This window comes from Suricata suricatta, chromosome 4 (genome assembly GCF_006229205.1).
Source record: "Suricata suricatta isolate VVHF042 chromosome 4, meerkat_22Aug2017_6uvM2_HiC, whole genome shotgun sequence".
Taxonomy (NCBI): domain Eukaryota; kingdom Metazoa; phylum Chordata; class Mammalia; order Carnivora; family Herpestidae; genus Suricata; species Suricata suricatta.
In genome coordinates this window covers 149,806,194-149,833,185 of record NC_043703.1, presented here as the reverse complement: position 1 = coordinate 149,833,185, position 26,992 = coordinate 149,806,194, and the positions used below count along the sequence as shown (strand labels likewise).

Here is a 26,992-nt window from a genome sequence, read left to right as displayed (position 1 = left end):
GCTAAAAATAGCACTTCATATTTTAATTAAAAAACTTTTTAACCTTTATTTATTTTTTGAGATAGAGTGAGACAGAGCATGAGCAGGGAGGGGCAGAGAGAGAAGACGACACAGAATCTGAAGCAGGTTCCAGGCTCTGAGAGGTCAGCACAGAGGCAGACGCAGGGCTCGAAACCACTAACGGTGAGATCATGACCTGAGCCGAAGTCGGATGCTTAATCAACTGAGCCACTCAGGCGCCCCAGCACTTCATATTTTAAAGAATGCTTTAAAGAAGATACACATATATACAATTTACTCTTCAGGTAAAGCTTTAAAAACACAAAACCATATCATATGTTGTTTATCATTACATACTTGTTACTATGAATATAATTTACTCTAAATTTATGACAGTAAAACTGGAGATGGGATCTATACATGGAACTGTGTCTGCCTTATTTTATTTATTAACAGAAAATATTGAGGCAATTATGGCAAATATGATAATTATGGCAAAGTGTTAACTATCAAGAGAAAATTAACCAAATCTTGGACTGTTCCACTGTTGTTTGTGCTTTTCTACATTAAGTGTTTTTTTCTCAAAATAAAAGAAAGAACTTTAATCAGGAATGCTTTGGCATGCTGTTCCTACCTGTCTTCCATCAGGTTTACAGGGGAATCCACCCTTCATTCTTCATTACTCTCAATGGAATACAAAAGCCCCAAAGGACTTTATCTAGGTTTATGCCAAACATCAGTGAGATGAGAACTATCTTTAATTCTTTATGCTTATATAATTTTCTGATCTAAAGGCCTTCCTTTAGTGATGGTGCCCTGAGTTTACTAAGTCGATGTGAAAGCACACCCTCATAGTGTAGGCCCTGACTGTCCCTGGCCCCCTGAGTATTTCCATAAGCGTCTTGTATCTAAACATTAGTATGACTGTCAGCCTCTGAGTGTGTAACACAGTGAGGTTATAGGTAGGCACTCTATTTAAAACCGCTATCAAACAAACAAAAAACTTTGTAAAACATGACTTGTAAAACAGTTTTTAATTATTCTCCCAAGAGATGGTGAAAAACAGGGTTGTCAAATTATGCTTTCCACCTGACAAAACCCAATGATCTGCTAAAGATTTCAATGGGGGGGGGGGAATACGAGAAGTGAGAGAGAAAGGGAGAAAGAGAGAGACAGAGAGATTGATTCAGCAATAACATATAATAACATAATGTTAGTGACAGCAGATGACAAAAGCTCAAAGGCATAAAAAGTGTGAGGTGTAATCTTGGACAGTGATGTGTCCTGTGGCTGGCTGTGATTATAGGGGTGGCTCAAAGGAGGTCAGGAAGGAAGGCTGCAGAACTAGATCGAGGAGGACACTGACCATCACCAAGGAGTCTGGGTTCTACTGCATGAATGGCGAGAAGAGCACTGCGGTCCACAAAGTCGGGGCAGGGACCTGGCAACAGGGCACTAACTGTAGTGCCACTCTCCGCAGTCCTGCCGTGCTTTTTCCTTGTTTTCCCCCAGACTCTCCAATCTGCTTCATTCTTAACGTCCTCTCTTGCTCCGCCCTTTGTTTTTGTTTCTTCCTACTTGTTTATTTTCAGTCACTGTGAGTCCTGAGCCTTTACTGACTGTCCTTGCCTTGGGCTCATCTAGCCGTTCCATTCTACCTCCGCGTTCCTCTGCCAATCAAGGTTCTTCTGTTTGAATACTGGAATGGGAGTGGCTTATTGTTTCTTTGGATAAGCATGACCCAAATTCATCATTAGTTGAAAGACTGTTTAACTTTTTTAGGTAATGTTTTATCAGCTGAAACTAAACCACTGTGATTTCTAGCTTTTATGTTGGACTTTTTGAACAAATGACTTAAAATAGTTGATAATGAATCTGCCATCAAGTAAGCTGACCCTCTAGTAAATCAAAGCCAGAAAGAGTTTATATTTCTAATTCCTCACATTTTCTTTTCACGTGTTTTTTTTTTTTTTTTGTCTTGAACACCCCCTCCTGACATCAGTGAACATCTGTTCTCCCAATTATACTCAATTTATGATTGTGATAATGTGGTGCAACTAGAATATTATTTCCAACTGTTCATAATTTTAACATGTGCTAATATGAAGCAAAACATACTTTCAACATTTGATGGGTGGTTAGAGCTTATGTCCTTTCTCTCAATGATTACATCTTTTTCACACCATATTTTGCATGTCAAAAAACCTGTACTTTGGAGCAATAATCTTGGATGATGAATAATATATCTGTCCTGCCTATCCAAAGCAATCTACCACGGCATGCATTTGCAAACATAACCTTCACTATGTAAAACAGATGAAAGCAGAACTGTTCTGATTAAATGAGGGCGCCAGTGGGGCCCAGAGCTCCCTCCTGCTGCCCTGCACAGAAGTTTTGGCTCCTCAGAATACAGAGAGAAAGGCACTAACCTGGGGCACCTGGGTGGCTCAGTTGGTTAATCAACCAACTTCAGCTCAGGTCATGATCTCACTGTGAGTTTGAGCCCCACATCAAGCTCTCTGATGTTGGCACAGAGCCTGCTTCAGATCCTCTGTCTCCCTCTCTCAAAAATAAAATAAACATTTAAACAAGTTTTTAGAAAGGCACCAACCTAAAAGGTGGAGACTGGAATTTCATGTAATAACCGAGTAGGTTGTCAATAAGCCCCTGACGATGATGAGCTGCCCATTTACCCTCTCTAGAAACCACAGCTTGCTCTGGCCCTCTGGTGGCCCTCTGGCCTAATGCCTCTAGATGGCACTGTTCTCATTAGGGAACCAGGCTCTAATTACTAAGTTTTTAATTCAATAGGACACAGGCAGCCTAAGCAAGGAGTATACTGTTATAAATAATAAAACAACAAAACAAGAACTAAAGACATTTCCCAGAAATCCAGACACACAACAGTTAATTTCTCCTGGTTTTCCTCATTAGTGTTTACTAGTAAAGATCTATGATAGTGGTTCTGAAAATGGGGTCCTGGGACTACCAGCGTCAACATGACCCAGGAACTTGTTAAAAATGCAAATTCTCAGATCCCACCCCACACCTATGGGAACCAACAACTTGGGGTGACACCCATTCATTTGAGTTTTAACAAATCCTCCACGTGGTTCTGATGCCGGCCAAAATTTGAGAAGCCCTAATCGAGGGTTACCCTTCGAATCCATTTTCAACTTTCAAAGTTGCTCTTCATGTTCAAATGCTTGGTTTTGACTTAAGGACTTACTGTTGATAACTAAGTTGAACGCTGCTCTCATTAGGTAATTCAGTCTACAGCTTCTATCGTAGATGGCCTTTCTCACCCAGGTTAAGAATGTAGGAATCAGACATGTTGGCTAATCACTATTACATTACAGAAAAGAAGATGTATTATCCTTCCTGGAGTATCCCAAGGGATTTCCACTACTTCCTGCCTCCCTCTGTTGTGGGCTTGTCTCTTCTCTTGCCAGAGGTAAGATAATAGGCCAGAAGAGCTGGCAGCTTCAGGAGGGTTAGCATGTTAAATGAGTCTGTTTTCTAAGAATTCTTCTTCTAACACCTCTGTTTTCCACAGAGATAGCAAAAATACACTCCAAGCAAACAATATACATTTCCTGACAAAGGAAAAACTATGGTATTGAACCCCAAAATTTCTTTGGGTATGTATGAAGAAATAGCTTAATAAAGATGTATCTTTTAAAATATTTCATAGCAGAGCAAGTATCTGCTCCACATTCTATCCACCTTCAGTTACATTTCAATACAATGGCTTTGAAATAGATGTTTTTAATCAAGGCAACAAGATCTGTGTATTTGGTTTCACTTACTACTGCTCTGAAAATCTCTCACGCAAGGTAATCAGTATTGATTTACCTTTCAAAGTATACCCTAGTCTTTATGCAGACTGTAAAAGACTCTCAATTTCAAGTGAAATGGATTCATAGAGGGACACAGGGACACCCCCGCACGCGTGTGCGCGTGCACGCACACACACACACACACACACACACACACAAAAGCACATGTAATAACAGAAAAAGACACCATGAAAAAGGCACTTCCTGACATGGTTCTGCCCTCCCCAGCAGAAGGTGAGTTAGCTCTGCTGGGCCTCACTTTCTTTCCTTAAAAAAGGGTTCACGGTAGGATTGATGTAGACACTTGTAGATCTAAGATTCCGTAATTCTTTTTATTTCTTTAACATTTTTTTCAAGACTGGAAGCTTTGAAACATACATAAAAGTAGAGCGAATAATACAATAAATCCCCAAGTTCCCATCATCTACTTTCTATAATTGTTTTTCTTCAACTTTACTGATGATTAACAAATAAAAACTGTATTTGTTTAGGTTGAACATGATTGTTTAAAAAATTTTTTTTAAATGTTTACTTATTTTTGAGAGAGAGAGACACAGAGTGTGAGCGGGGGAGGGTCAGAAAGAGAGGGAGACACAATCAGAAGCAGGCTCCAGGCTCTGAGCTGTCAGCACAGAGCCTGACGTGGGGCTCGAACCCACAAACCATGAGATCATGGCCTGAGCTGAAGTCGGCCGCTTAACCAACTGAGCCACCCAGGCGCCCCAGAACATGATTGTCTTTATGTGATGATTTGACATACCTATGTAATGTGAAATGATTACCACAATCAAATGAATACATCCACCACCTACACAGTGTAGTGTAAGTGCCTGACATTACGCTTCTGACTGGCGAGGCATCCGTTTCAAAAGACATCTATCTTCAATAAACATATTGCGTCCGTATGACACAGCTGCTAGCAAAACCACCAGATAAGGAACTAGACCACCGCCGCCAGGAAGGTACCTTTCAGAAAGCCTTAGGTAACTTAACTAACTGCTGTGTGGCCCACTTCTCTCTTCCCAAGTCCTAATTCTGGCTCTACAGAGCGAACCTCCAAAATTGTTGACACCCCTCCCTCAGACCCTAATAAAGGCAGGGCCCCTAGGTCTGTTCCCTGTGCCATGTACCTTCCAGGAACTACAGGTATTAAATCTTGTGCCTCAGAGTTCCCTGGCCTCTTGCTGAAGTGCATCCTGCAGATCACAGGAAGAACCACGAGAGCCAGCACAGCCATAAATACGGGCCCTGCCGGAGAGAATGTCTGTGGAGCTCTGAGGTGTGCCTGGGCAAGTGCGGCAGTGCCCTCAGCAGGCTCGGGATGGAGGGAATAATCACCTCGTGTCTTTTTTGTGATGGTGCGAACACTAAGATCTACTCTCAGAAAATTTCAATTATACAATACAGAATCCTCATGCTGTATGTTAGATCCCCAGAACTTATTCATCTTAAAACTGAAAGTTTGTACCCTTTGACCAGTGTCTCCCCAGTTCTCCCCATCCCTCAAATCCCAGCAACTAAAATTCTACTCTCCGGTTCTGGGAGGTCAACTTTTTTCGATTCCACACATAACTGAGGTCATACAGTATTTATCTTTCTGTGTCTGGTTTATTTCACTTAGCATACCATTCTCCAGGCTTATCAATATGTTGAAAATGGTAGGATTTCCTTCTTTCTTATAGCTGAATATCTTTCTGTCTAAATACACATTTTCTTGATCTATTCATCCATTAACAGACACTAAGTTGTTTCAAGATCTTGGAATTATCCACATACTGTGAATACTGTGGCAATGAATATGGGATATCATATCAGACATCAGATAGCTGAGATACAGATTTCATTTCCTTTAGAAATATATCCAGGGGCACCTGGGAGGCTCAGTAGGTTAAGCATCCAACTCTTGATTTTGGTTCAGGTCATGATTTCATAGTTCATAAGACTGAGGCCCATATCAGGCTCTGCTCTGACAGTGTGGAGCCTGCTTGGGATTCTCTGATTCTCTCCCTTCCTCTCTCTCTCAAAATAAGTAAATAAACATTTTTTAAAAAGGTATCTATCCAGAAGTAGGATTACTGGATCAAATAGAAGTTCTATTTTCAATTTTTGAGGAACTTCGACTTCCATATTGTTTTCTATAATGGTTGTACCAACAGTGCACAAGAGTTCCTTTTTCTCCACACTGTTGGCAATACTTGTTATTTTTTATTTTTTTGGTAACAGTCATCCTAACAAGTGTGAAGTTGAGTCTCACTGTGGCTCTGATTTGCATTTCCCTAATGACTAGTGAAGTTGAACATCTTTTCATATACTTCTTGGCCATTGGAAAAATCTGTCCATTTGTAAATCAGACTTTTCATTTTTTGCTACTGAGGCATATAAGTTCCTTTTATATTTTGGATTAGACATATGGTTTACAAATATTTTGTCCCATTCCACAGGTTATCTTTTCATTTTGTTGACTGTTTCCTTTGCTGTGCAGAAGCTCTTTAGTTTGAGACAGTCGCACTGTTTATTTTTGCTTTTCTTACCTATACTTCTAGTGTTATATTCAAAAATCTCTGCCAAGACCACTGTCAAGGAGTATTTTCCTTATGTTTTCTTCTAGAAGTTTTATGGTGTCAGGTCTTGATGAAAGTATTTAATCCATTTTGAATTAATTTTATGTATATATTGGTTTATTCTTCTGCCTTTGGATATCCAGTTTTCTGAACACCATTTACTGAGGATACTACCTCTTCCTTCACTGTGCATTTGTGGAGCCCCCGTCAAAACTTAAACGACTCTATATGTGTGCGTTTATTTCTGGGCTCTCTATTCTGTTCCACTGGGTTGTTTTTATGCCAGTGTGACACTGTTTTGATTACCAGCTCTGCAACAGAGTTTGGTATCATGAAGCATGAGGCCTTTAGCTTTGTTCTTCTTTCTCAAGATTAATTTGGCTATGTGGTGCCTTTCATGATTCCATACAAGTTTTAGATTTTTTTTCTATTTCTATGAAAAATGTCATTGGAATTTTGGTGCTAATTTATACAGCGACTGCCCTGAATCTAGATCTATAATCCAAAATAGAAGGTAATCAGGGAAGTGAAAAAAGATGGTGGAGTAGAGGATAGTGGAAGAAATCTGAGTGGCTGAAGTACTGAAACGAAGTCTAGTTTACCAAAGGCAAACTGAGCAGAGAGGAGGAGACGGTTTCCCGAGATGAGGGCAATTTTTTTTTTTTTAATGTTTGTTTGTCTGTTTGCTTGTTTCAAGCAAGCAGGGGTGGGGCAGAGAGAAAGGAAGAGGGAGCCAGAATCCCAAGCAGGCTCCACGCTTGTCAGCACAGAGTCCACTGGGGGACTTGATCTCACCAACTGTGAGATCATGACTTGAGCCGAAATTGAAAACTGGATGTTCAACCACTGAGTCACGCAGGCTCCCCTGAGATGAGGGTAATCTTACATGTGACGTCTTAAGAGGAGGCCGGAGGAAACCTGGCTGGTGACTTACCCAACAGTAATGAATGCAAGTCCAACAAATTTAAGTACAGGCATATTTTTCTCTAAGTGCTAGCAAAGAGGCAGTTAAAATGACACGGATGAAGTGGAAGGCGGGAGGGGGGGTGGGCGGGAAAGGAGACTAAATTCCATTCTCAAGAGCTGGTATCTCATGTTAAAATCAATTTAAAGTTAACACAGGATTCTGGAACCAGAACGAACATTTCAGGAAGCTGATCTTTACTACCATATGTGATGATTGAGAGGGGAGGTCAAAAGCAAGGGAACTGAGATGTTCACAGTGAGGCGACACAAAAAGGGTCTGAGCTATGGCTTTAGGAGGGAAAAGAAAAGAGAACAAAATTCCATAGTGATTACAGAACCAAAGAGCATTTACCTTGTAGTCACAAGGGTGGTTGTGTCTTGACCATATGTTTCAGTTAACAGCCCAAAACAGGATGTGGATAAAAATAAGAATCACCTCTTAACTGTCACCCACCTCTACAAATAAAGCAATTATTACAAATTTAGCACACCTGCAGATGTTCGTGGATGTAGGGAGAAATTCCACTTAGAACAGAAACTTCCCTTGTTACTCAAGGCTTCAAAGACCTGGTTTCTTTCTTTCTTTCTTTCTTTTTTTAATGTTTATTTATTTGAGAGAGAGAGAGAGAGAGAGAGAGAGAGAGAGAGAGAGAGAGAGAGAGAATCCCAAGCAGGCTTCACACTGTTAGCACAGCGCCTGACCTGAACTGAAATCAAGCGTTAGGGGCTTAATTGACTGAGTCACCCTGGTGCCCCCAAAGGGCCAGTTTTGAAATACATCTGAGGATAGACCAAAGGCAACTATTAAAACCTGACAAACAATTTAGTAAAAATGTTTCAAGTAGTAACTCGTTTTACTATTACTCAGTTGCAATGCTCAGATGTATATGCTGACCAATACCTGTGATCACATTTGGAATGTCAATATGTAACTTTCCTGGGGCATCTGAGTGGCTCAGTCAGTTGAGTGTCTGACTCTTGATTTCGCTCAGGTCATGATCTCAAGGTTTGTGAGATCGAGCCCTGAGTCAGGCTCTGTGCTGACAGTGTGGAGCCTGCTTAGGATTCTCTCTCACTCCCTCTCTCTCAGCCCCTCATCTGTGCACACCCTCTCTCTCAAAATAAATAAGCAAACTTAAAAATACATATATAAAACATTCTTACTCATGACTATCCTGGACTAAATGTTTGTGTCCCTTAAAATTCTTATATTGAAGCCATAACCCCTATATGATAGTACTGGGAATATAGGAGCTTTGGGAGGTAATTAGGATGAGAGGTGGTCATAAGGGGGGGCCCTACTGATGGGATTAGTGGCCTTGTTAGGAGAGACATCAGAGAGCTTCCTGGAGAGGATGAAATTCTTCTGTCTCCTTCCCTGTCATATGAGGACTCAAAGACAAAGAGGCCGTTTGTAAGTCAGGAGGAGGGCTCTCCCCTGAACTGAACCATGTTGGGTATAGAGCCTCCAGACTACTAGAAATAAATTCCTATTAATCGAGCTACCTAGTCTATGGTTTCTATTATGGCAGATGAAGCTAAAACAGTAATAAAAAGCAAAATGTAAATATTAAATTATTTTTAAATTCCAGTAATTTTTAACAGGCCTTATGTATGGTTTTAGATTTATAGAAAATTTGAACAGATTAGTACAGAGAGTTCCCGTATCACCTCCCCCTTCCTCCCTCCCTACCCACACGTGGTTTCCCCTATAATTAGATGCTCAGTAAAACGCTCATACCACAGGAGAGGGATACGAGAACCAGGAGTAAACTCAGCAATTACGCCACAGCCACCTGTCTCCCACCTCAAATTAACGAAGGGACAAGCTTAGGACAAATGGCCCTTGAATGGGATGCCTACAGAGAAGTTATGCTGTATTCTTCTTTTCCCATTTTTTATATTTTAGAAGAGTGAACATGCTTAAGTTTTAATACTTCAGAAGCAAGTAGTTTGCAGCGATATGGTTTTACGTCCTGCATTTAAAGGCCTCCGGCAATGCAGTCAGAGAGCTCTCCCCAGTGCCAAGGCTCCTTCACGTCTGGCCCTGCCCAGCACTGGCACACCTACTGAATCTCTCTTGCTGCTATGCTGATTTTTCTGACTGTTACATCTGGGCACTCACCTCACCTCCTAGATCCAAATTCTACTCGTCAAAACTCATCTACTCCACAAAGTCTTTTCAAACCAATACTGTGTTCTCTCTTTTGTTTACTTCTTCAATATCTACATGATTAGCAGGCCAGGGTTTATCACTTAATCATTCTCTAAATGTTAGCGTAACGGCTGTGGCTTATAATACTTTTTTCCCCTCACCACTTCTTGGTACAATCCTGGAAATACAGGGCTTGATCAATAAATATATAGCTGATTACTAGCCAGTAAACAGAAAAGGCAAGCTTTACGGAGACTGTTTGAGATGCTCAACATTTTCAAGAAAATTACCTTCAAAAAATTAAAATAACTCTAAAAATCCTAAAATTACCAAACTGTGACAGCCTGGGCCCAATGCCACAAGTCAAGGTCTCTAGTGATGTAACTCTTAACCTTAGCAGGCTTTCCAGACACATGAACACCCCACTCACTGGAAAGGAAAGCAGCCGCTAATCAAGACATACCATCCGAGGTTGTAAGAATCTTCTTGTCTTTGGGGGCCAAGACATGTCCAGCATGGCTGATGACCCAAACCGGAAAGCGTCTGTTTGTTGAAGAGTGCAAAGCCTTTGCAAATGGTACGTAAAAGGAACAAAAACCTGGATTACCTAAGAAAAGAAACACAGATCTTAGTTAACCAAAGTGAGGCTCACCTAAGAAGATGTGCAGAATGGAAAAGATGCGTCTATGTGTCCTCACACTTTCTTCTACAAATCTACTAACATTGACAGATACACTTCAATTTTAATATCCTTTCTGCCTTAAGTCTGGGAATGATCACTCCGAAGATTCCTGCTCCTGCTTTGTTCTCCAACTGTTTCAAGATAAATTCTTCCTCCCTATTTCTTAACGTAATGAATAGAACCACCAATCTTAAACCAAATACTCAAGTCCTAAGACCAGGTTTCTCTGTTCTTCCCAGCCAATTCACTAATAAATCCTGCCAATTTTGCTTCCAAAATACATTCCAACACTGTCTACTTCTCTCCATTAGTATTATCAGTTCTACTGAGTTTTCTGCACAAGTTTCTCAATGGCCCTTCTAGCTACTCTTGTCCCCTGGGAATCCATTCTTCAGGGCACCCTGAGAGATACCTTAAAACTTGAAATCAAATCATAGCTGTAATCTATTTAAACATCTTACAGTGGCTTCCCATTAGCATCCCATTGGTCTGAAGTCATTAATCCTGCCTCTAAAGCCTTTCAAGATATTATTGTGCTCAGTTACCAAGCTGCATGAAAACAAGCCAGTGTAAGGATCATTCACAAAGAGTACGTTGAGGAGTGTACTGAGTGTTTCCTTGTCATTTATCACAAGTACTTTTATTGTAAACAGATGTATAGTCACTTTTGGGAAAAAGACCACCAACATATAGATTTTTCTTGTGTATGTACAGAAGATATTTTTGACATGGGTTTGCTATAGAGAAATGGAATAAATAATGATCTTTCAGAAAAGAGTCAATCTGATACATCTTTAGGGAGAAAAGCAGTGAAATGGGGTTTCATCTTGCAGTCATCATCTATATAATGCTTTCGCAGACACTAGTTCATTTCCAGCAATGTCTTTTGTCCAATTTATTATTTTTTCATGCTATTAGGTTTCTCTTCTTTCCAATGACACGACATGGCTTTGTGGCACTGATATAACCTCTGCCCCCCTTGTCACATGACAGTGATTTCTCAACAGTTTCCTTGACAGGCAATGTAGCAAAGTGGTTAAGGACACAGACTCTGGAGCCAGACTGTGTGAGCTGGAATCCTGGCTGTGTACCTAGTAAGTGTGTGACCTTTGGAAAGTTATTTAACCTCTCTGGGCCTTGGTTTCCTTGTCTTCAAAATGAGGATCATAATCACACGACCTAATGTGAGAACTAAGTGAATTAATGTACGTAAAGCACCTAAACACTGCTCGATTCACAAGTGCTATATAAATGTAAGCTGCTCAGACGTGTCGTGTCTAGCCGTGAGGGCAATAAACGGCCTTGTCATCCATATTGCCAGGGTGCTTCTGTTGCATTCTGACCTAATGACCGAAGTTCTAAATTCATTTTTGTAATTGTGCTAGTGCTGTCTTTGTTAAGCAGCACAGAAACTTCTTTAAGTGCAGTAATAAGTCCTCTGGTCAGCTGGCTGGCCACGGTGCAGCTCTGAGAACTAAGAGAGGAGGGCTGCACGGCGCTGGGGCTGTAACATGTATGGTGGATGTGGATGCTTTAGATTTAAATCTTTAAGAAGTCTGGAATATTTTTTAGTATAAAGTACAAAGTAGCAATCCAACTTCTTTCCAAATGATTAGCCGAGTGTCCCAAGACCATTATATAATGCATTCTTTCTGCATTGATTTGAAATGTCTTCTGAATTCAACCCTGAATTCTTACATTAACTTGCTAATTCTGATTCCAAATAATTCCATGTATTTTCTCCTTTTCTCCTCTGCCAGCACCATACTGCCTTGATTACTACATTGTTTTGTTTTGTTTACTCTTTTTAATGTTTCGGTAACTGGCAGGGCAAATCCCTTCTCTTAATTTTTTCCCCTAAATTTTCTAGGTTGGTCTCATAACCTTTAGAATTATTTCCACCAGCTTCAATTTTTAAATTTTTTCCCAGAATTCTGATGAAATCACCTCATTTATACATTAATTTAGAAAGGTTTGATATTTTTTACATTACTGAGTATAATCTTCTGGGTTATGTATCATATTTAAATGTTTTATGTCCCTCAGCTAAGTTTTACCTTTTTTCTTCACATGGGTAGAAAATAATAATCATCAACATTAAAAATTTTTTATGGTTTTTATTTATTTTGGAGAGACAGAGGCAGTGTGAGCAGGGGATGGTCAGAGAGAGAGGGAGGTACAGAATCTGAAGACAGGCTCCAGGTTCTGAGCTAGCTGTAAGCACAGAGCCCGACGTGGGGCTCTAACCCACGAACCGTGAGATCATGACCTGAGCCGAAGCCGGACGCTCCACCGACTGAACCACCCAGGTGCCCCTGTCAACATTTTAAAGTGCTGGAACGTATAACATGCTAGGTAGCATTTGAGTGCTTTACACGTATTAACTCATTTAGTCCCCACCTCAGGTAGTACTAGTATTACTTTCATTTTATGGATGAAAAAACCGAGGTACAAAGAGGTTAAATAGCTTGCCCAAGATCACACAGATGATAAGTGCTCAATAAATATTTGATGACTAGAAGAGTCTACAAAAGAAAATAATAATACTGAATTTATAAAAGACCGTAAACTACCTGGCTTAGGATCTTTTGTGTACCTTGTTTTAGTTAATTTTACCAAAAGCCCACAAAGTAGCTGGCCTTATCACTAGGGATTATGCACGGGAAATCACTTGCATAATACCTGGCACATAGTAAGTACAGAATAAATTATAGCTATTATTACTATAATTGTTATTACATATTTATTTTTTATTGAATAAATCTGACAGGTCATGTTCTGTAAGTTTAAGGTGTACAGTGTGTTAAAACCGGTTTAAGGAGAATCCAAAGATAACACCCACATGAATTAGATGCAATAATTACTATGAATTACAATGAGTTAACAATATAAAACTGGAAAGAACTAGCTAATGAACTGCTACAAAACAATTTTTTCCACCTATCTTCGGGTTCTGAGTTTTTTTGCTTAATGACTATAAGACCTTAAGCAAATACCTTGAAGCTTTCTTGTTCACTATTTATCATCATCAAGTAAATGATACTTTCAACTACTTCACGTTTACCATTCTATTTAGTACTATAGTTTCTTTTGTATGGTTTTTTAGTTATTATTTACTGGTCACTTACTACATGGAAGTCACTTCGTCAGGCACAAGACAGTTAAAGGCCTCTTTGTGATTCATATCCAGTGGAAAAATATATACATATAACTAAATATGTAAATAAGATAATTCGAGAGTGGGGTAAGTTTTGTGAGGCTCGTGGAAAGATCCTCAAGACAAGAGATTAGGGTGGTCTAAGAAAAATGTTTGAGGAGATGGCCCAAAAGATGAAAAGAAATCAACCCTGTAAAAATTTGAGGAAAGAAGATACCAGGACAGGAGAAGAGCAGGTGCAAAGGCCCTCAAGCAATGAAGAGCATGGCTCCTGAAGAAAAAGAAGAGTCCAAAATGGCCAGTAAGTATCATGAAGATCCAACTGGCAAGTGAGATAGAAGTGGAAAATGTAATGCAAACCGTTTAAATGTCATGGCATACTTCACCACTTAAATATTATTGCTTATATTACACTTTATGAACCATGAACTTAACTTCTTGGTTAGGAAACCAAAAAAACCTTAAAGGGTCTTATTTATGCAGCTAACATCAGATATACACACCTTCACACATGTATGGACATGTGTATCTTCAGGTACAGGGATGTTTGAAAGCATTCCAATATAAAAATGCTAGTACAACTTTTTATAAAAAGATATCAGAATGTGTTATAAACACATGCTTGATCAAATGTATAGTCAGATGCCTGAGAAATATATAACAGAGGCTGTGGCGACCATGTCTAGAACCCAGCTGCCCATAAACCAACTATTCAACGTTGCAACTGTAGACTTCTGCCTTCCCTTAATCTCGTAGGAGACAAGAGCTGCCACGTATAAAGTTAATGTAGCATAGCCTCTATACAGAAGGTGGTCAGATGGAAAGAACGCCGGACTTGCACATGGAGCCTCGTCTGCACCATTTCCGGTCACTGTGCTCAAATCTAAGACACATTACATGACTCTATTATCCCCAGATGACACTGGAGACTTAAAATGACTCAATACATTCTACAGGGAGTTCTCAAATTGGTTCCCTTTGGTCATTTCTCTATTTAAAGGGAGTCCCAGGATATTGTTACTTAACAGGAAATCTACAACAGAGCTTCACTGGAAAAGACGAAATTAAATTAAAAGTTCCTCAATCTGTGGATTCTAATAAATCACTCCTCATTATCATTACCAACTTAAAAGTGATTAAATTTGCTAGCTGCAAAAGCAAAGCGATTTAAAATGAAATGTTACATCCGTCTATCAGAGATGGACTAAATATGACGTCTTCAGTGGTTTAACAATCCTTGAAATACTGTCATCCAAAATTTCCCCACAGTATAAACAGATGAAGCCCAAATATAAAATACAATTCTGAACTCCAAAAACTAATGAACAGCACCAGCCTACAGCTCCCATGAACTCCAAGAAAAGGGCCAAGGGCAGCAATGTGAATAGAAAAGCAAACATAGAAAGAAACATAGGCAAAAATAGAAGAACAACTAAAAAGCTAAAAATGATCTGAAAATGTCAAAGTGACACAAAACAATGACACCACAAAGCAACAAATGTTTTAAGCTTCTCTTTCTTTTTTTCTTTTTTTTTTTCTTTTGGGGAGTGGGATGCTGGATGTGGACTAGGTCAGAGTGACTGGGAACGACAAAGCCCCCAAACTCGTAAGAGACGGAGGCAAAAGAGAGCCGCCGCCCGCCAGAGGACTCGACAGAGAGGCGACGGGAAGCAAAGAAGCCTTTTCCGGAAGCGCGGCGGGCCTTCAAGAAAGAAGGAGGCGCACGACGGAGAGCAAAGCCCAGCAAAGACCAGCGGCTACTTCCCGCTACTTCCGGGAGACCGGCCTGGGAGAGAAGCGGGGCGGGCACCGCTCCTGGAAGCACTGCAACACCAGGGCGATGCGCCGAGCGGACGGAGCAAGCTCCAGGACCCGCTCCCTGCTCTAAAAATTCCCCTAATGTCCCGTCCCCCGAGAGCGGACGCGTCAGATATTAAGCTGAGAACAGATACTACGCTTGATCTTAGCCAAAAGGCTGAGAATTAAGCTCCTCTTTCTTCACAGTGTCTTCCCTGAATGCTCCCTCTGTATGTCTCGTCATCGTCTCTTAAACCTGGCTGTCTCCCCTACGACGGACTCTCCCTTTCAAGCCTCGTGGAGCCCGCACTCTAACACCTCACACACCTCAAGGAGAGCGCAGACTTTTGCGACACAGGTTTCCCAGCTTGAGGGTAAATGCGTGAGTGAACAGATACCTCTGAGTAGGGAAGCACAGGGAACTGTCGGCTTACTGCAACAACCTCTCCTCCTCCACCTCCATCTGTCAATTTTGTAGTCATTCTCACTATTCCCTGAAAACCTTGACCTTTAAATGACAGTTTCAGGTGCCATTCCATGTCAGGAGATTTCAAAATCTGGGTAGATTCACTGAGCCAACACGCATGACCCATAATTCATTAACCTGATCAAATTCAAAGAACTTCATGCAAATGAAGCTTAAGCAACTAATTCTGATAGTCACACCCTAGGATCAGGAGTGAGCATATCACAACCTCCTGGAACGAATGTTAAAACACAGACTGCTCCACCCCTAGATTTTCTGGTTCAGTAGGTCTGGGATGGGGCCCAAGAACCTGCATGTCTAACGAGTTCTCAGATGATACTGTTGGTCCCAACACCAACTTTAAGAACCACTGGCTTAGATTTTTTTTGCTACCCCAAAATGGTTACATTTCAAACCATTCTACTTCTGATAGGTCTTTTACTTTTATACTTCACTCCCAATACACCTGCTATTCCATCCCCGTGCTGCTCAAAATCTACTTGTTCCCAAATGATAATTCCTTTCACCCTGTATATCTGCTATTCTCAAGACTGACCACTTTCCTCAGGGCCCTTATCTAACCTCTGCCAGATTTGTTCTCAACAGATCACCTCAACTCTTAATTAGAAGAGAAAACAGAGCTCAGGAGGCAGGAAATTACTTTACTCTCTCTGAGATAGCTTCACACTTCTCCGCTTTGGTAACTAATTTCACCCCCTTCATGTGAGCCTCAGAAGAAATATCCTGTCTCTGGTCCAAGACAATGTTTCTACTTCCCTCTCAGTCCTGTACATTGCCATGGCCTCAGATCTCTGCTCCATCACCTAGCACTTGTCATGCCTATAATTTCAAACTGTTCCTTGCTGCTGGCAAGCGTATTTTTAATTTTAATAGAGGCCAACAGACTACTTTCTAAAATCATGGCAGGAGACTGGAGATTTTATTTCCGGAACAGGTTAAATGGAAGAGGTTTTGGATCAGGAATCTCAGGCCAACTGAAAACAGAAGCACTATACTGAGAAGAGCCTAGAGTAACTGTTACTAAACACTGAAACTTCCTACCTTCTTTCCCTTGTTCAGCCCTGAATATTCACAAACAGGCTTCCACTCCTCAAACAGGGTACTGGAAGATTCCTTCCTAGGAAAACTGAATGACTCAAGAAATAGGTACAGATAACTGACAGCTGGAAATTCTCCAGTGAAATGCTGGGTCCCAACCCAATTACCCTAGCATGAGACTGCCTAGGGTGACGCCATCCTGTTTTGCACAGGACTATTGTGGGCTTAGTACTAAAAGTCATGTGTCCTAGACAATCTCTCAGACTATGATGGCTGGTCACTCTAGGCAATTTTGAGGACAAGCCTCACCCCTAAACACAAAGATCCCAATTAGCTGTTTTGTGTCTTCCTCTTAAAAATGAAACAGCAGTCAGGATTACCAAATATTTGAGGAAAAACAAATGCTAATGCAAACAAACAGAAAAAGGAAGCAAGTAAAAACTCTAACAACGCAAGAAGTCAAAGAAAATGTAACGTACCTATGAAAACAGGAGACTATATAAAAAAAAGAGAAAACAGAGCTCTTAGAATTGAAGTATATAACTTTCTGGTTTAAAAGGGTCCACAAAAACCTATAGTGTATGAAAAAAATATCCACACCAAGGTGCTTTATGGTACAGTTTCAAAATCTTAAAACAAAGAAAAGATCTAAAATGCTTTTCCTTGCAGGTGAGCTTCAAATACAAAAGATAACAATTCAGAATGATATCAAGACTTTTCAAAAGCAGCTCCCAACCCTGGAAAACAGCAAAAATGCTCTCTAAATTCTAAGGAAAAATTATCTCCAACCTAGAAGTTTAAGACATTTTTTGACATGATAGATCTTTAAAAGATTACTTCCATGCACCTTTTCTCAGGAAGTTACTAAAAGATGTACTTGATGAATAAACCAAGAAATAAGAAAATGTGGGGTCCAGGAAATGGAATCTAACTCAGAAGAAAAGTGACAGGAATCCCCAGGATGGCCTGTGCAGCAGACCTACAGAGCAATCTTTCCAGACTGGAGCCAAAAAACTGAGAGTTCTAGGAAGGATAACTCCAAAGAATGAAAACAAAACAAAACAGAAAAACAAAAACAAAACCTGACTGATTACTCAAATGCAGTAAAAAGACTGCCCTTCCCCCATTTCCTAGAGAATAGTTTTAGGATAAATTAGCGATTCAAAAATAGAAAATGAAGCAAATAAGACAATAATTAACCCAGAAAGAACAAACAAACAAAAAAATGTACAAGAAAAGAAATACAGTCATCATACCTCCTTGGCTTAGCTAAGTATGGTATGGTATGTAGTCACGGTTTCATTCTTAATCTTTAAGGCTAATATTCACATGTTCTAACTCACAGATTTAAAAGGGCTTTGAATATCTACAATCAAGAAACTACCTGACATTATATTGACAGTCATCCTGCAAAAGTCACAAATGACCCACTTGCCACATCTCAGAATAAATAAACATTCTACAGTAACCTTACAACCATCTTGGAATGAGACAAAAATAATTATTTAGAAAAATGTCACAAATTTGATAGTTCTAATTATTCTAAATACTAAGAAATTTTAAAAGTAGGTTATAAAACTATATGTATTCTTCCAATTATGACTTAAAATGCATATGTAACAGACAACATAACACATATAATATAAATGCATTGATGGGAAACAAAAAGCCCAGCCTCTGAAGTACTAAGGGTGGTTGTTATCAATGGTTTGAGTGATTTTATTTCTTTCCACAAAGTTTTTATATTTATCAAATTCTCTTAAAATCTGAAAAAGTTATAGAAGTATCTGTATAAAGACTCCTCATCCAGATTTTTAAACTTACCTGTAATAATAAAAATAAGCAGCTTAGGCCTGTTGGCTCTCTGCTCATTGAAGAGGTTAGTCCAGGGCCCACATTTTAGAACCTGGGTTTCAACTCCACAACATAAAATGAATTCCTCATGCACAGGAATTTCTTCCTTGATACTGGAGTCCATTTCTAAATGAGAGGAGAAAACCAATAAAATGAGTTGCTAAAATGTAAAACCGTGGGCCAAAGATAATATTCAAGAAATTAAAAAGAGGCAAATTTCAATACACACAAGGAAAGATAGCAGGTATATGACCATTTAACTGTTCTGGATCATAGGATCACACACACACACACACATACACACACACACACAATTAAAACAAACTACAAGAGTAAGGAGAAACAGGGAGACACATCTTCAGTGAAGTGAAAGACTTCACAGGAGTGTGAATCAAGGTCAGATTAGCCAGAGATCCTGCTAAACATCCTATAATGCCTAGGAGAGCACTCACAACAAAGAATTATCTAGCTCAAAAGCCAATAGCTCCAAGACTGGCAAAACAAAACAAAACAAAACAAACCTGCTCTAGTACTAGGTAGCTACAGGGTACAGTCTGTCCAGCATCTGACTGGATGCGATGCGTTCCCTCTTACTCTAGCTGTCTATTCTGGTGGCAACAGCAATGTGGCAAGAGTCCCAGACAGCATAGGTGTGTACCTCAGACCAGGTCGCTGCTCTCTGCACCCTCTCCTCAGGCCACATGCATACTACGGAGTCAGTCACCTGACCTCCGTCACACACAGTAGCCTGGAAGTACCTTGCCCAAAAGAGTCCTGGGTTACTTAAAAAAAAAGGGAAGCTTTCCAACTCCCCATTCCAGCAGTACCCAAAGCAGTGCCCCAACGTCCTTTGTACCTGCCTATGAGCCTCAACTCACCTGGATCCCAGAGTTGCTGCTGTGGCCCTTCCACGCAGGCACCGCACACTCCAGACCTCACACCTGTACCAGCACCCTGATTCACTCTGCACACCCTCCCACCAGTCTTGGTCACAGTGACTGTGGACCAGCTTTGGCCTAGGCAACCACCAAATTTCTCTACCACACAATGGGCTGCCACTACATCATCAATAAGATCTAAACCCATGTTCCCAGTTTGTTGCTTCTTGGGTACTTTCCCTCATCCCTGGGGGATCTTTATAAATTTTTCTTTATACAGTAATTATAGTTTCTCTTCTTCCACAGCTTAATAATTCCTTATATTAAATTAACCATCTTAATTACTGTGTGGTTTCTGTCTCTTGAATGGATCTAGATTGATACATCCTTCACTGTCTATCCAAATTTTTCTCTCCAAATCTTTCCCATCTTAGATATAGCTCAAATTCTATTTCCTACCTGAGGTCTTCCCTGAACACCTCAAATAAACTCTAAACTCACAGCACCTTTATCATAAGTTGACAGTGGTAAAGGTAGCCAGGTAAATTTTACCTAGTAATCTTTGCACTTTTATTCATGCCATGCCATACTCTCTCGTAGCACAATGGTCAGCAAACTCACTGCCAGCACCACCTACTCCTCCCCAGACTGACAGCCACCTCAGGTTAAGGTAAGGATTGGATACAGGAAGGAAGAAAAAATTAACATATATCCCAATCTCCATGTGTAACCCAAAGTCTAAAACTTTCCCAAATAAAATGACTTAGAAAATTAAAAAAAATCCTCACTCAAAAAGTAGAGACTGCTCTTTATTCAAAATAAATTGACTAAATAAAATATCATCTCATATTTTCTTAAGGATTGATCTGTAGTTCACTAAGACATGTCACTGTACTCCAATTTCTGAAACAGTCACAAAACAAAGTGTATTTATCAAGCTCTTACTACATTTATAAAATGTTGGAAACAATGAGATTTAGCTGTTCTACACTGCATTAAATTACAGCACCATCAGAGAAGACTGGCTAAACTGAATGCTTGCACCAAAAGAGAGTCCAAAGTTAGTAACTGTATTCTACTCATAAATACTTAACTTTAAGCAAGTAACTTAAATCTTGGGAGTTTGATTAGCTACAAAAGTAATGAGAATTCAAATAAATAAGAAACTCAAACACAGTCTATAAAATTTGGAAAACAAAAAATGAACTATACTTCTAAAATACCTCAAATAAAATACAACTAAGAAACATGGAGTAAACCCATGTATTACAAAGCATCTTTTTATTTTATTCATTCTTATGTTTCTGATTCCCACATAGCCAAAAATAAAAAAATTAAACAAAATAAATAAAAAGCAAAGGAAACCTTAAGAGTAAGAAACTTCAAGTTCTTCCTTACCTAAGAATCCAAGGTAATTCAGTCTTCAAACAAATGTCCAAGAAGGGACAGTGTGTTCTAAGTATTTAATTGTAGAGGCTGATGGCCCCACCTACAAACACAGCCTCTAAGCAACCTTAAATGCAATCGGTTTTGATAAGCAAGGCTTAAGGTGGATAAAAGCCAAGTGTGAATACAACTTGTGTAACTTACGTAAGCTTTACTTACCTAAATACAGGTGTTCATCTGTTTTTATTAATGAGTTTAATTCTATTTAGTAAAAATTTTTTTCCAATTAAATCTTACACAAACCCAGACAATCTATATATAAAACAGAAAAGCAGCATTCGATCAGCATAAATTCTAGAGGTTCAAATTTATATTTATTTGTTATAAACTCAACCAGTGAGAACAGCGAGGCTATATTAATGGACAAAAATATTTGCAAGTGGAGTTATAAATGAGTCTCATTTAGCTTTAGCATCCAAATCCAAATAATGTTCGCATTTTATTTTGGCTACTCAATAAGAATTCTGCTTTATTCATGCATGTAAGAACTGCAAATGATAAAAGTAGTGTTAAAAAACTTGTATAGTACAAATCAAAACAGAATAAGGTATCACCTCACACTTGTCAGAATGGTTAAAATTAACAACAGGAAACAAAAGATGTTGGTGAGGATGCGGAGAAAGAGGAGCCCTCTTACACTCTTGGTGGGAATGCAAACTGGTGCAGCAACTTTGGAAAACAGTAGGGAGGTTCTTCAAAAAGTTAAAAGTAGAACTACCCCAGGATCTCAAATCTGCATTACTAGGCATTCACCCAAAGGATACAAAATACTGATTGGAAGGGGCACATGCACCCCGATGTTTATAGCACCATTACCAACATTAGCCAAATTATGGAAAGAGCCCAAATGTCCACCAGCTGGTGAATGGATAAAGAAGTTGCGGTATATGTATATAATGAGGTATTACTCAGGCATAAAAAAGGATAAAATCTTGCCATTTCCAATGACATGGATGGAACTATAGAATATTATGTTAAGTGAAACAGTCAGATAAAGACAAATACTATAATTTCATTCATATGTGGAATTTAAAAAATGAAACAGATGACAGGGGGAAAAAGAGGCAAATCATAAAACAGACTCTTAATTTCAGAGAATAAACTGAGGGTTGATGGAGGGAGGTGGGTGGAGGATGGGCCAAACGGGTGATGGTATCAAGGAGGGCACTTGTTATGATGAGCACTGGGTGGTATATATAAGTGATGAGCACTAAATTCTACTCCTGGAACTAATACTACACTACATGCACACTGGAATTTAAACAAAAACTTGAGGGGCATCTGGGTGGCTCAGTTGGTTAAGCGTCTGACTTTGGCTCAGGTCATGATTTGTGGGTTCGAGCCCCATGTGCTGACAGCTCAGAGGCTGGAGCCTGCTTCAGGTTTTGTGTCTCCCTCTCTCTCTGCCTCTCCCCCGCTCGCTCTTTGCCTTTCTCTCTCAAAATAATATAAAGACATTTTAAAAATTTTTTAATAAAAAAAACTTGAAACAAACAACAAACTTGTGTTGCAATGTCCAGATAGTCTTCAATTAAACTACATTAACTTTGAAGCAGAAGTAGTGAGATGATTTTCTTTCAGGTAAAACACTAACAATATGTAACAATAACTTGTACAATTTATCATCTATAGGACAAGGCAGCTAAGAAGCTCTTCAGCTTTTTCAAATGACAAACACATTATACGTGACATTAATAAATGTACGTTGTTGGCTGTGTTAGTGTCCTGTAACTACACAGAGCAGAGCACACACTTTGCATGTGTCTGAGCCCTGACTGACAGTTAATTAATGCTGTTTCTGGCACCAGTACTAAAACCACTTGTAAAGCATTTAGTGACTGAGCAAGTGAAAATTGAATTTTTTGTCTCAGGGATGAGATGTAAAACTTGTAATGCCTTTCAAATTCAACATAAGAAGTATAAATATGTACAAAAACAGCAGCAGAAGCTTTATTTAAAGTTCTATAAGTTTCTGGTTATTCTGTTAGTGAACATTAACATACTGGAGAGCTAAATGCATCTGGTGAGTCTGGGGGTTGTTTTAAATTTATTTTAAAATGTACATTAAAATTAAGTCCAATCCCATGTTAGCAAGGAAAGCCTTGCTTGTGTTGAAACCATATGAAAAGCCAGAGGAAAAAGGGTACTAAAAAAATCAGTAACCAATAAAAGAACTGCTCAAGAATGTGAAATAAAAGAGGAAATAGAGAATATATTTAATATAAAGATAAGAAGAAAGCAGAGAATACAAAACAAATGTAACAAATCAATTTAAAAAAGTAAAACTATATATTTAAACCTAAATATAACAGTAATAAATTAAATGTAAATATACCAACTATGCTAATTAGAAAAAGGCAAAGGTGATTAGATTGTATAAAAATAAGACAAGTAATTGTGTGCTACTTATAAATGACAACATTAAGAATAAGGATACATTATGAATAAAAGTAAAAGGATGGAAACAGTAAACCATGTAAATACTAGTCAAAGAAGAGGTGGTATAGTTAGACTGAAATCAGATTAAAAAGCAAACTTTGAAGTAAGAAGCACATGAGACGTAAACAGGAGCATTTCACAAATTCAATCCACCAGGTGACCATAACAATTCTAAGTATATACATAATATTTTAGCCTCCAGAGATAAACTGAAAATTGACAAATGTAAACAGAGAAATAGATAGGACCACAACATGGTAGAAGATTCTGACATACCTCAGTATCTGAAATAATAAACAAAGAAAAAAGTCAATAAAAAATATAGAAAATTTGAATGTTTACATTAACATAATTAAGATAATCAGCATGTTTAGAATTCTGTATCACATAATTACAAAATGCAAATACTTTTCAAATGTACATGGAACATTCACCAAAACTGACCATATACTGAGCGATACAGCAAGTATCAATAAATTTCCAAAAAAAATGAAATAATAGAGTATTTTTTCTAACCACAATGGAAATAAGATAAAAATAAAAAATAGAAAATCCCCCAATTTTTGGAAATTAAGCAATAAATATCCAACTAACTGATAAGTGGGGGAAGAATTCACCATGTAATTGAAAACTAAGTAATAATGAAATAAATAATGAATATAAGACATATCAAAATGTATGGGATGCAGATAAAGGTATGACTGCAGGAAAATTTAAAGTCTTAAAATATTTTCAAAAATATTAAGGGAAAAGAGCTGGACATTAAAGATCTAACCATTTATATTAAGGAGTTAGGAAAACTAAATGAGTCCAAATAAAGTAGAACAGAAAAACGGAAATAATAAAGAATGGAAATTAATAAAATAGGAAAAATTTTATATTTGAGAGGATTAACAAGGTCAAAAGGCTAGCCTTTCAAAAGAGTTATAAATAGATAACCCCGAGAAGACTCATAAAGAAAAAGGGCACAAATAATGGACAGGATGGGAAAAGAGGCTGTCACTCCAGATTCTACAGACATGAAAAATATGATGGAGTTATATCATGAATATGATAAAGAGCATCATGAAGAACTTTATACATTTGATATGGGCAAGTTCCAAGGCAAACAAATACAAAAAGGCCAGAAGGCTCTTAACAGTTCGACAGCTATTAAAGACACTGAGTCCCAAATTCCTGGTACAGATGAGAGTCAATACTTAGGGAAGAAATAACACCCATCTAACAGAGTTGCACAGAAAACAGAAAAAGAGGCAACACTTCCTAACTCATTTGATGAGCCCAGCATATCTTGATATCAATACCTGACAAGGACATTATAAGAAAGAAAAATTAGAGGCCAACCTTGCTCATGAACATAGATGCAAAAACTCTATTCAAAATACTAGCAGACCAAATCCAGGGATACACACAACAGTTATACATGACCACCAAACTGTGTATATATCAGAAATGTGAAACTGTTTAAACACTCAAAATTTAGTCAATTTACTGCATTAACAGCATAAAGGAGAAAAGCCATTTAAGCATCTCAACCAATACAGAAAATATACTTGATAAAATCCAATAAAGAATCATGAAAAAACTCTAAAAAAAGGAGAAATAGAGGGATCCGCATTGATGAAATTTAAGTACCTATTAAAGAAACCTACAGCAAACATTTTACTAAGGGTGAAATCCTGAACATCACCTCCCCCACCTCACCTGGAAGTTTGAGATCAGACAAAGAAATCTCCTAGCAACTCCTCTATTCTGTGTTGTACTTGAGGTTCTGACCAATACAAGACACAAAAAAGAAACAGAAGTGTGCGGATTGGATAAGAAGCAAGCCAGCTGTCATTATTCACAAACAATATTATTTTATGAGTGTGCCAGGTACTCTTGCTGCATAACATACTACTCCAAAACTTAGTGGCTTAAAGCAACAATTTTACCATAATCATGGATTCATTGGGTCCGGAGTTGACAAATGGCACAGCGAAAGAATAGCCTATCTCTAATCCATGATGTTGGGGACCCCTGCTGAGAAGACTCAACAGCTGGGTGTGTGATATGTTCAGTGGGGGCAGGAGATGTTGTCACCTGGAAGTAACTCTATTTACATGTCTGATGACAGATGCTGTCAGACAGGTTTTGGCCAGGAACACCTACACTGGCCAACTCTATATTGTCTTTCCACATGGACTACTTTGGGCTTGTTCAGAACACGATGGCTAAGTTTCAACAGCAATTGTCTCAAGAGAACCAAATTAAAACAGTAACCTTTTAAGACCTAGCCTCACAAGTCACAGAGCATCAGTGGCATGTTAGCCATAGCCTACCCACATTCAAAGGGAGGAAAAATGATCCTCTCTCAAAATGAAGCTTGTCACAGTCATACTGCAAGAACACGTGGTGTGGGGGATATTGTGGCCAACTTTGGAAAACACAACCTACCAAAATAGGTTAAACAAAGATACATAAATCTTAGTTCTGCAGAACTTTTCAAATTACACTAATAAGAATTTTTGAACCTTGAAGAGAAGGACGGAATATACATACAACCTTCTAAAAGCTGATTTGACCAATTTGTCAATGGTGATCCTATTAACCTTTCCCTTTAATGCCTCACTTTTCTTTTTCTCAACAGTTTGGGAAAGTGCTGAAGGCACAGGAAGTCTGATGGTTTTTAAAATGGGGAAGGATTTGATTAATGTAGTTCTTTTAAAAAGATTGTGAAAGATGAAAAAAAAAAAACCCAGAAGAATACACTAAAGTTAGGATACTATCAAAATAACCTAAGCAAGAAATGAGGGTGGGAATAAAGGAATTGAATGAGAGACTAAAGTCTTAGTATTGATTTTGTTGTTTTTTTTTTTAAATAGTTTATTGTCAAATTGGTTTCCATACAACACCCAGTGCCCTTCCCCACAAGTGCCCTCCTCCATCACCACCACCTCTTTTCCCCCCTCCCCCTTCCCCTTCAACCCTCAGTTCGATTTCAGTATTCAATAGTCTCTCAAGTTTTGCATCCCTCTCTCTCCCCCTCTTCCCCTCCCCCTGGTCCTCCATTAGTTTTCTCCTGTTCTACTGTTAGACCTATAAGTGCAAACATATGATGTCTGTCCTTCTCTGCCTGACTTATTTCGCTTAGCAGGACACCCTCAAGGTCCATCCACTTTCCTACAAATGGCCATATTTGATTCTTTCTCATTGCCATGTAGTACTCCATTGTGTATATATACCACATCTTCTTGATCCACTCATCAGGTGATGGACATTTAGATGCTGGCGAGGGTGTGGAGAGACAGGCACCCTCCTACACTGTTGGTGGGAATGTAAACTGGTGCAGCCTCTCTGGAAAACAGTGTGGAGGTTCCTCAAAAAACTATCCATAGAACTCCCTTATGACCCAGCAATAGCACTACTAGGGATTTACCCAAGGGATACTGAAATGCTGATGCATAGGGACACATGTACCCCAATGTTCATAGCAGCACTGTCAACAATAGCCAAAACATGGAAAGAGTCTAAATGTCCATCACCTGATAAGTGGACCAAGAAGACGTGGTGTGTGTGTATATATATATATATATATATATATATATATATATATATATAATGGAGTATTACATGGCAATGAGAAAGAATGAAATATGATCATTTGTAGGAAAGTGGATGGACCTTGAGAGTGTCATGCTAAGTGAAATAAGT

At 38.9% G+C, this 26,992-nt stretch overlaps 1 protein-coding gene and 1 non-coding gene across 9 annotated transcripts in view; both read right to left on the bottom strand.

Moving 5' to 3' along the window:
• The window catches only part of LDAH (lipid droplet associated hydrolase), a 101,330-nt gene that overhangs the window by 68,751 nt on the left and 5,587 nt on the right, over positions 1–26,992 (bottom strand). For 6 of the 8 annotated variants that reach the window (XR_003908038.1, XR_003908040.1, XR_003908039.1 and 3 more), the window contains exons 2-3: positions 18,507–18,662; positions 9,985–10,128 (exon numbers count right to left, since the gene is read on the bottom strand). Coding sequence is in view for 5 of the 8 variants with exons in the window: in XM_029938234.1 (XP_029794094.1) it covers positions 9,985–10,128; positions 18,507–18,660 (298 nt within the window). In the remaining 3 variants the exon portion in view is untranslated. Of the gene's footprint in view, positions 1–9,984; positions 10,129–18,506; positions 18,663–19,414; positions 19,602–19,966; positions 20,005–26,992 lie in introns of those variants that run through there. The other 2 variants (XM_029938233.1, XM_029938232.1) reach the window with 2 other exon arrangements.
• LOC115290999 lies at positions 15,160–15,347 on the bottom strand. The gene has a single exon (XR_003908359.1). It is a non-coding gene; the product is annotated as a U2 spliceosomal RNA (small nuclear RNA).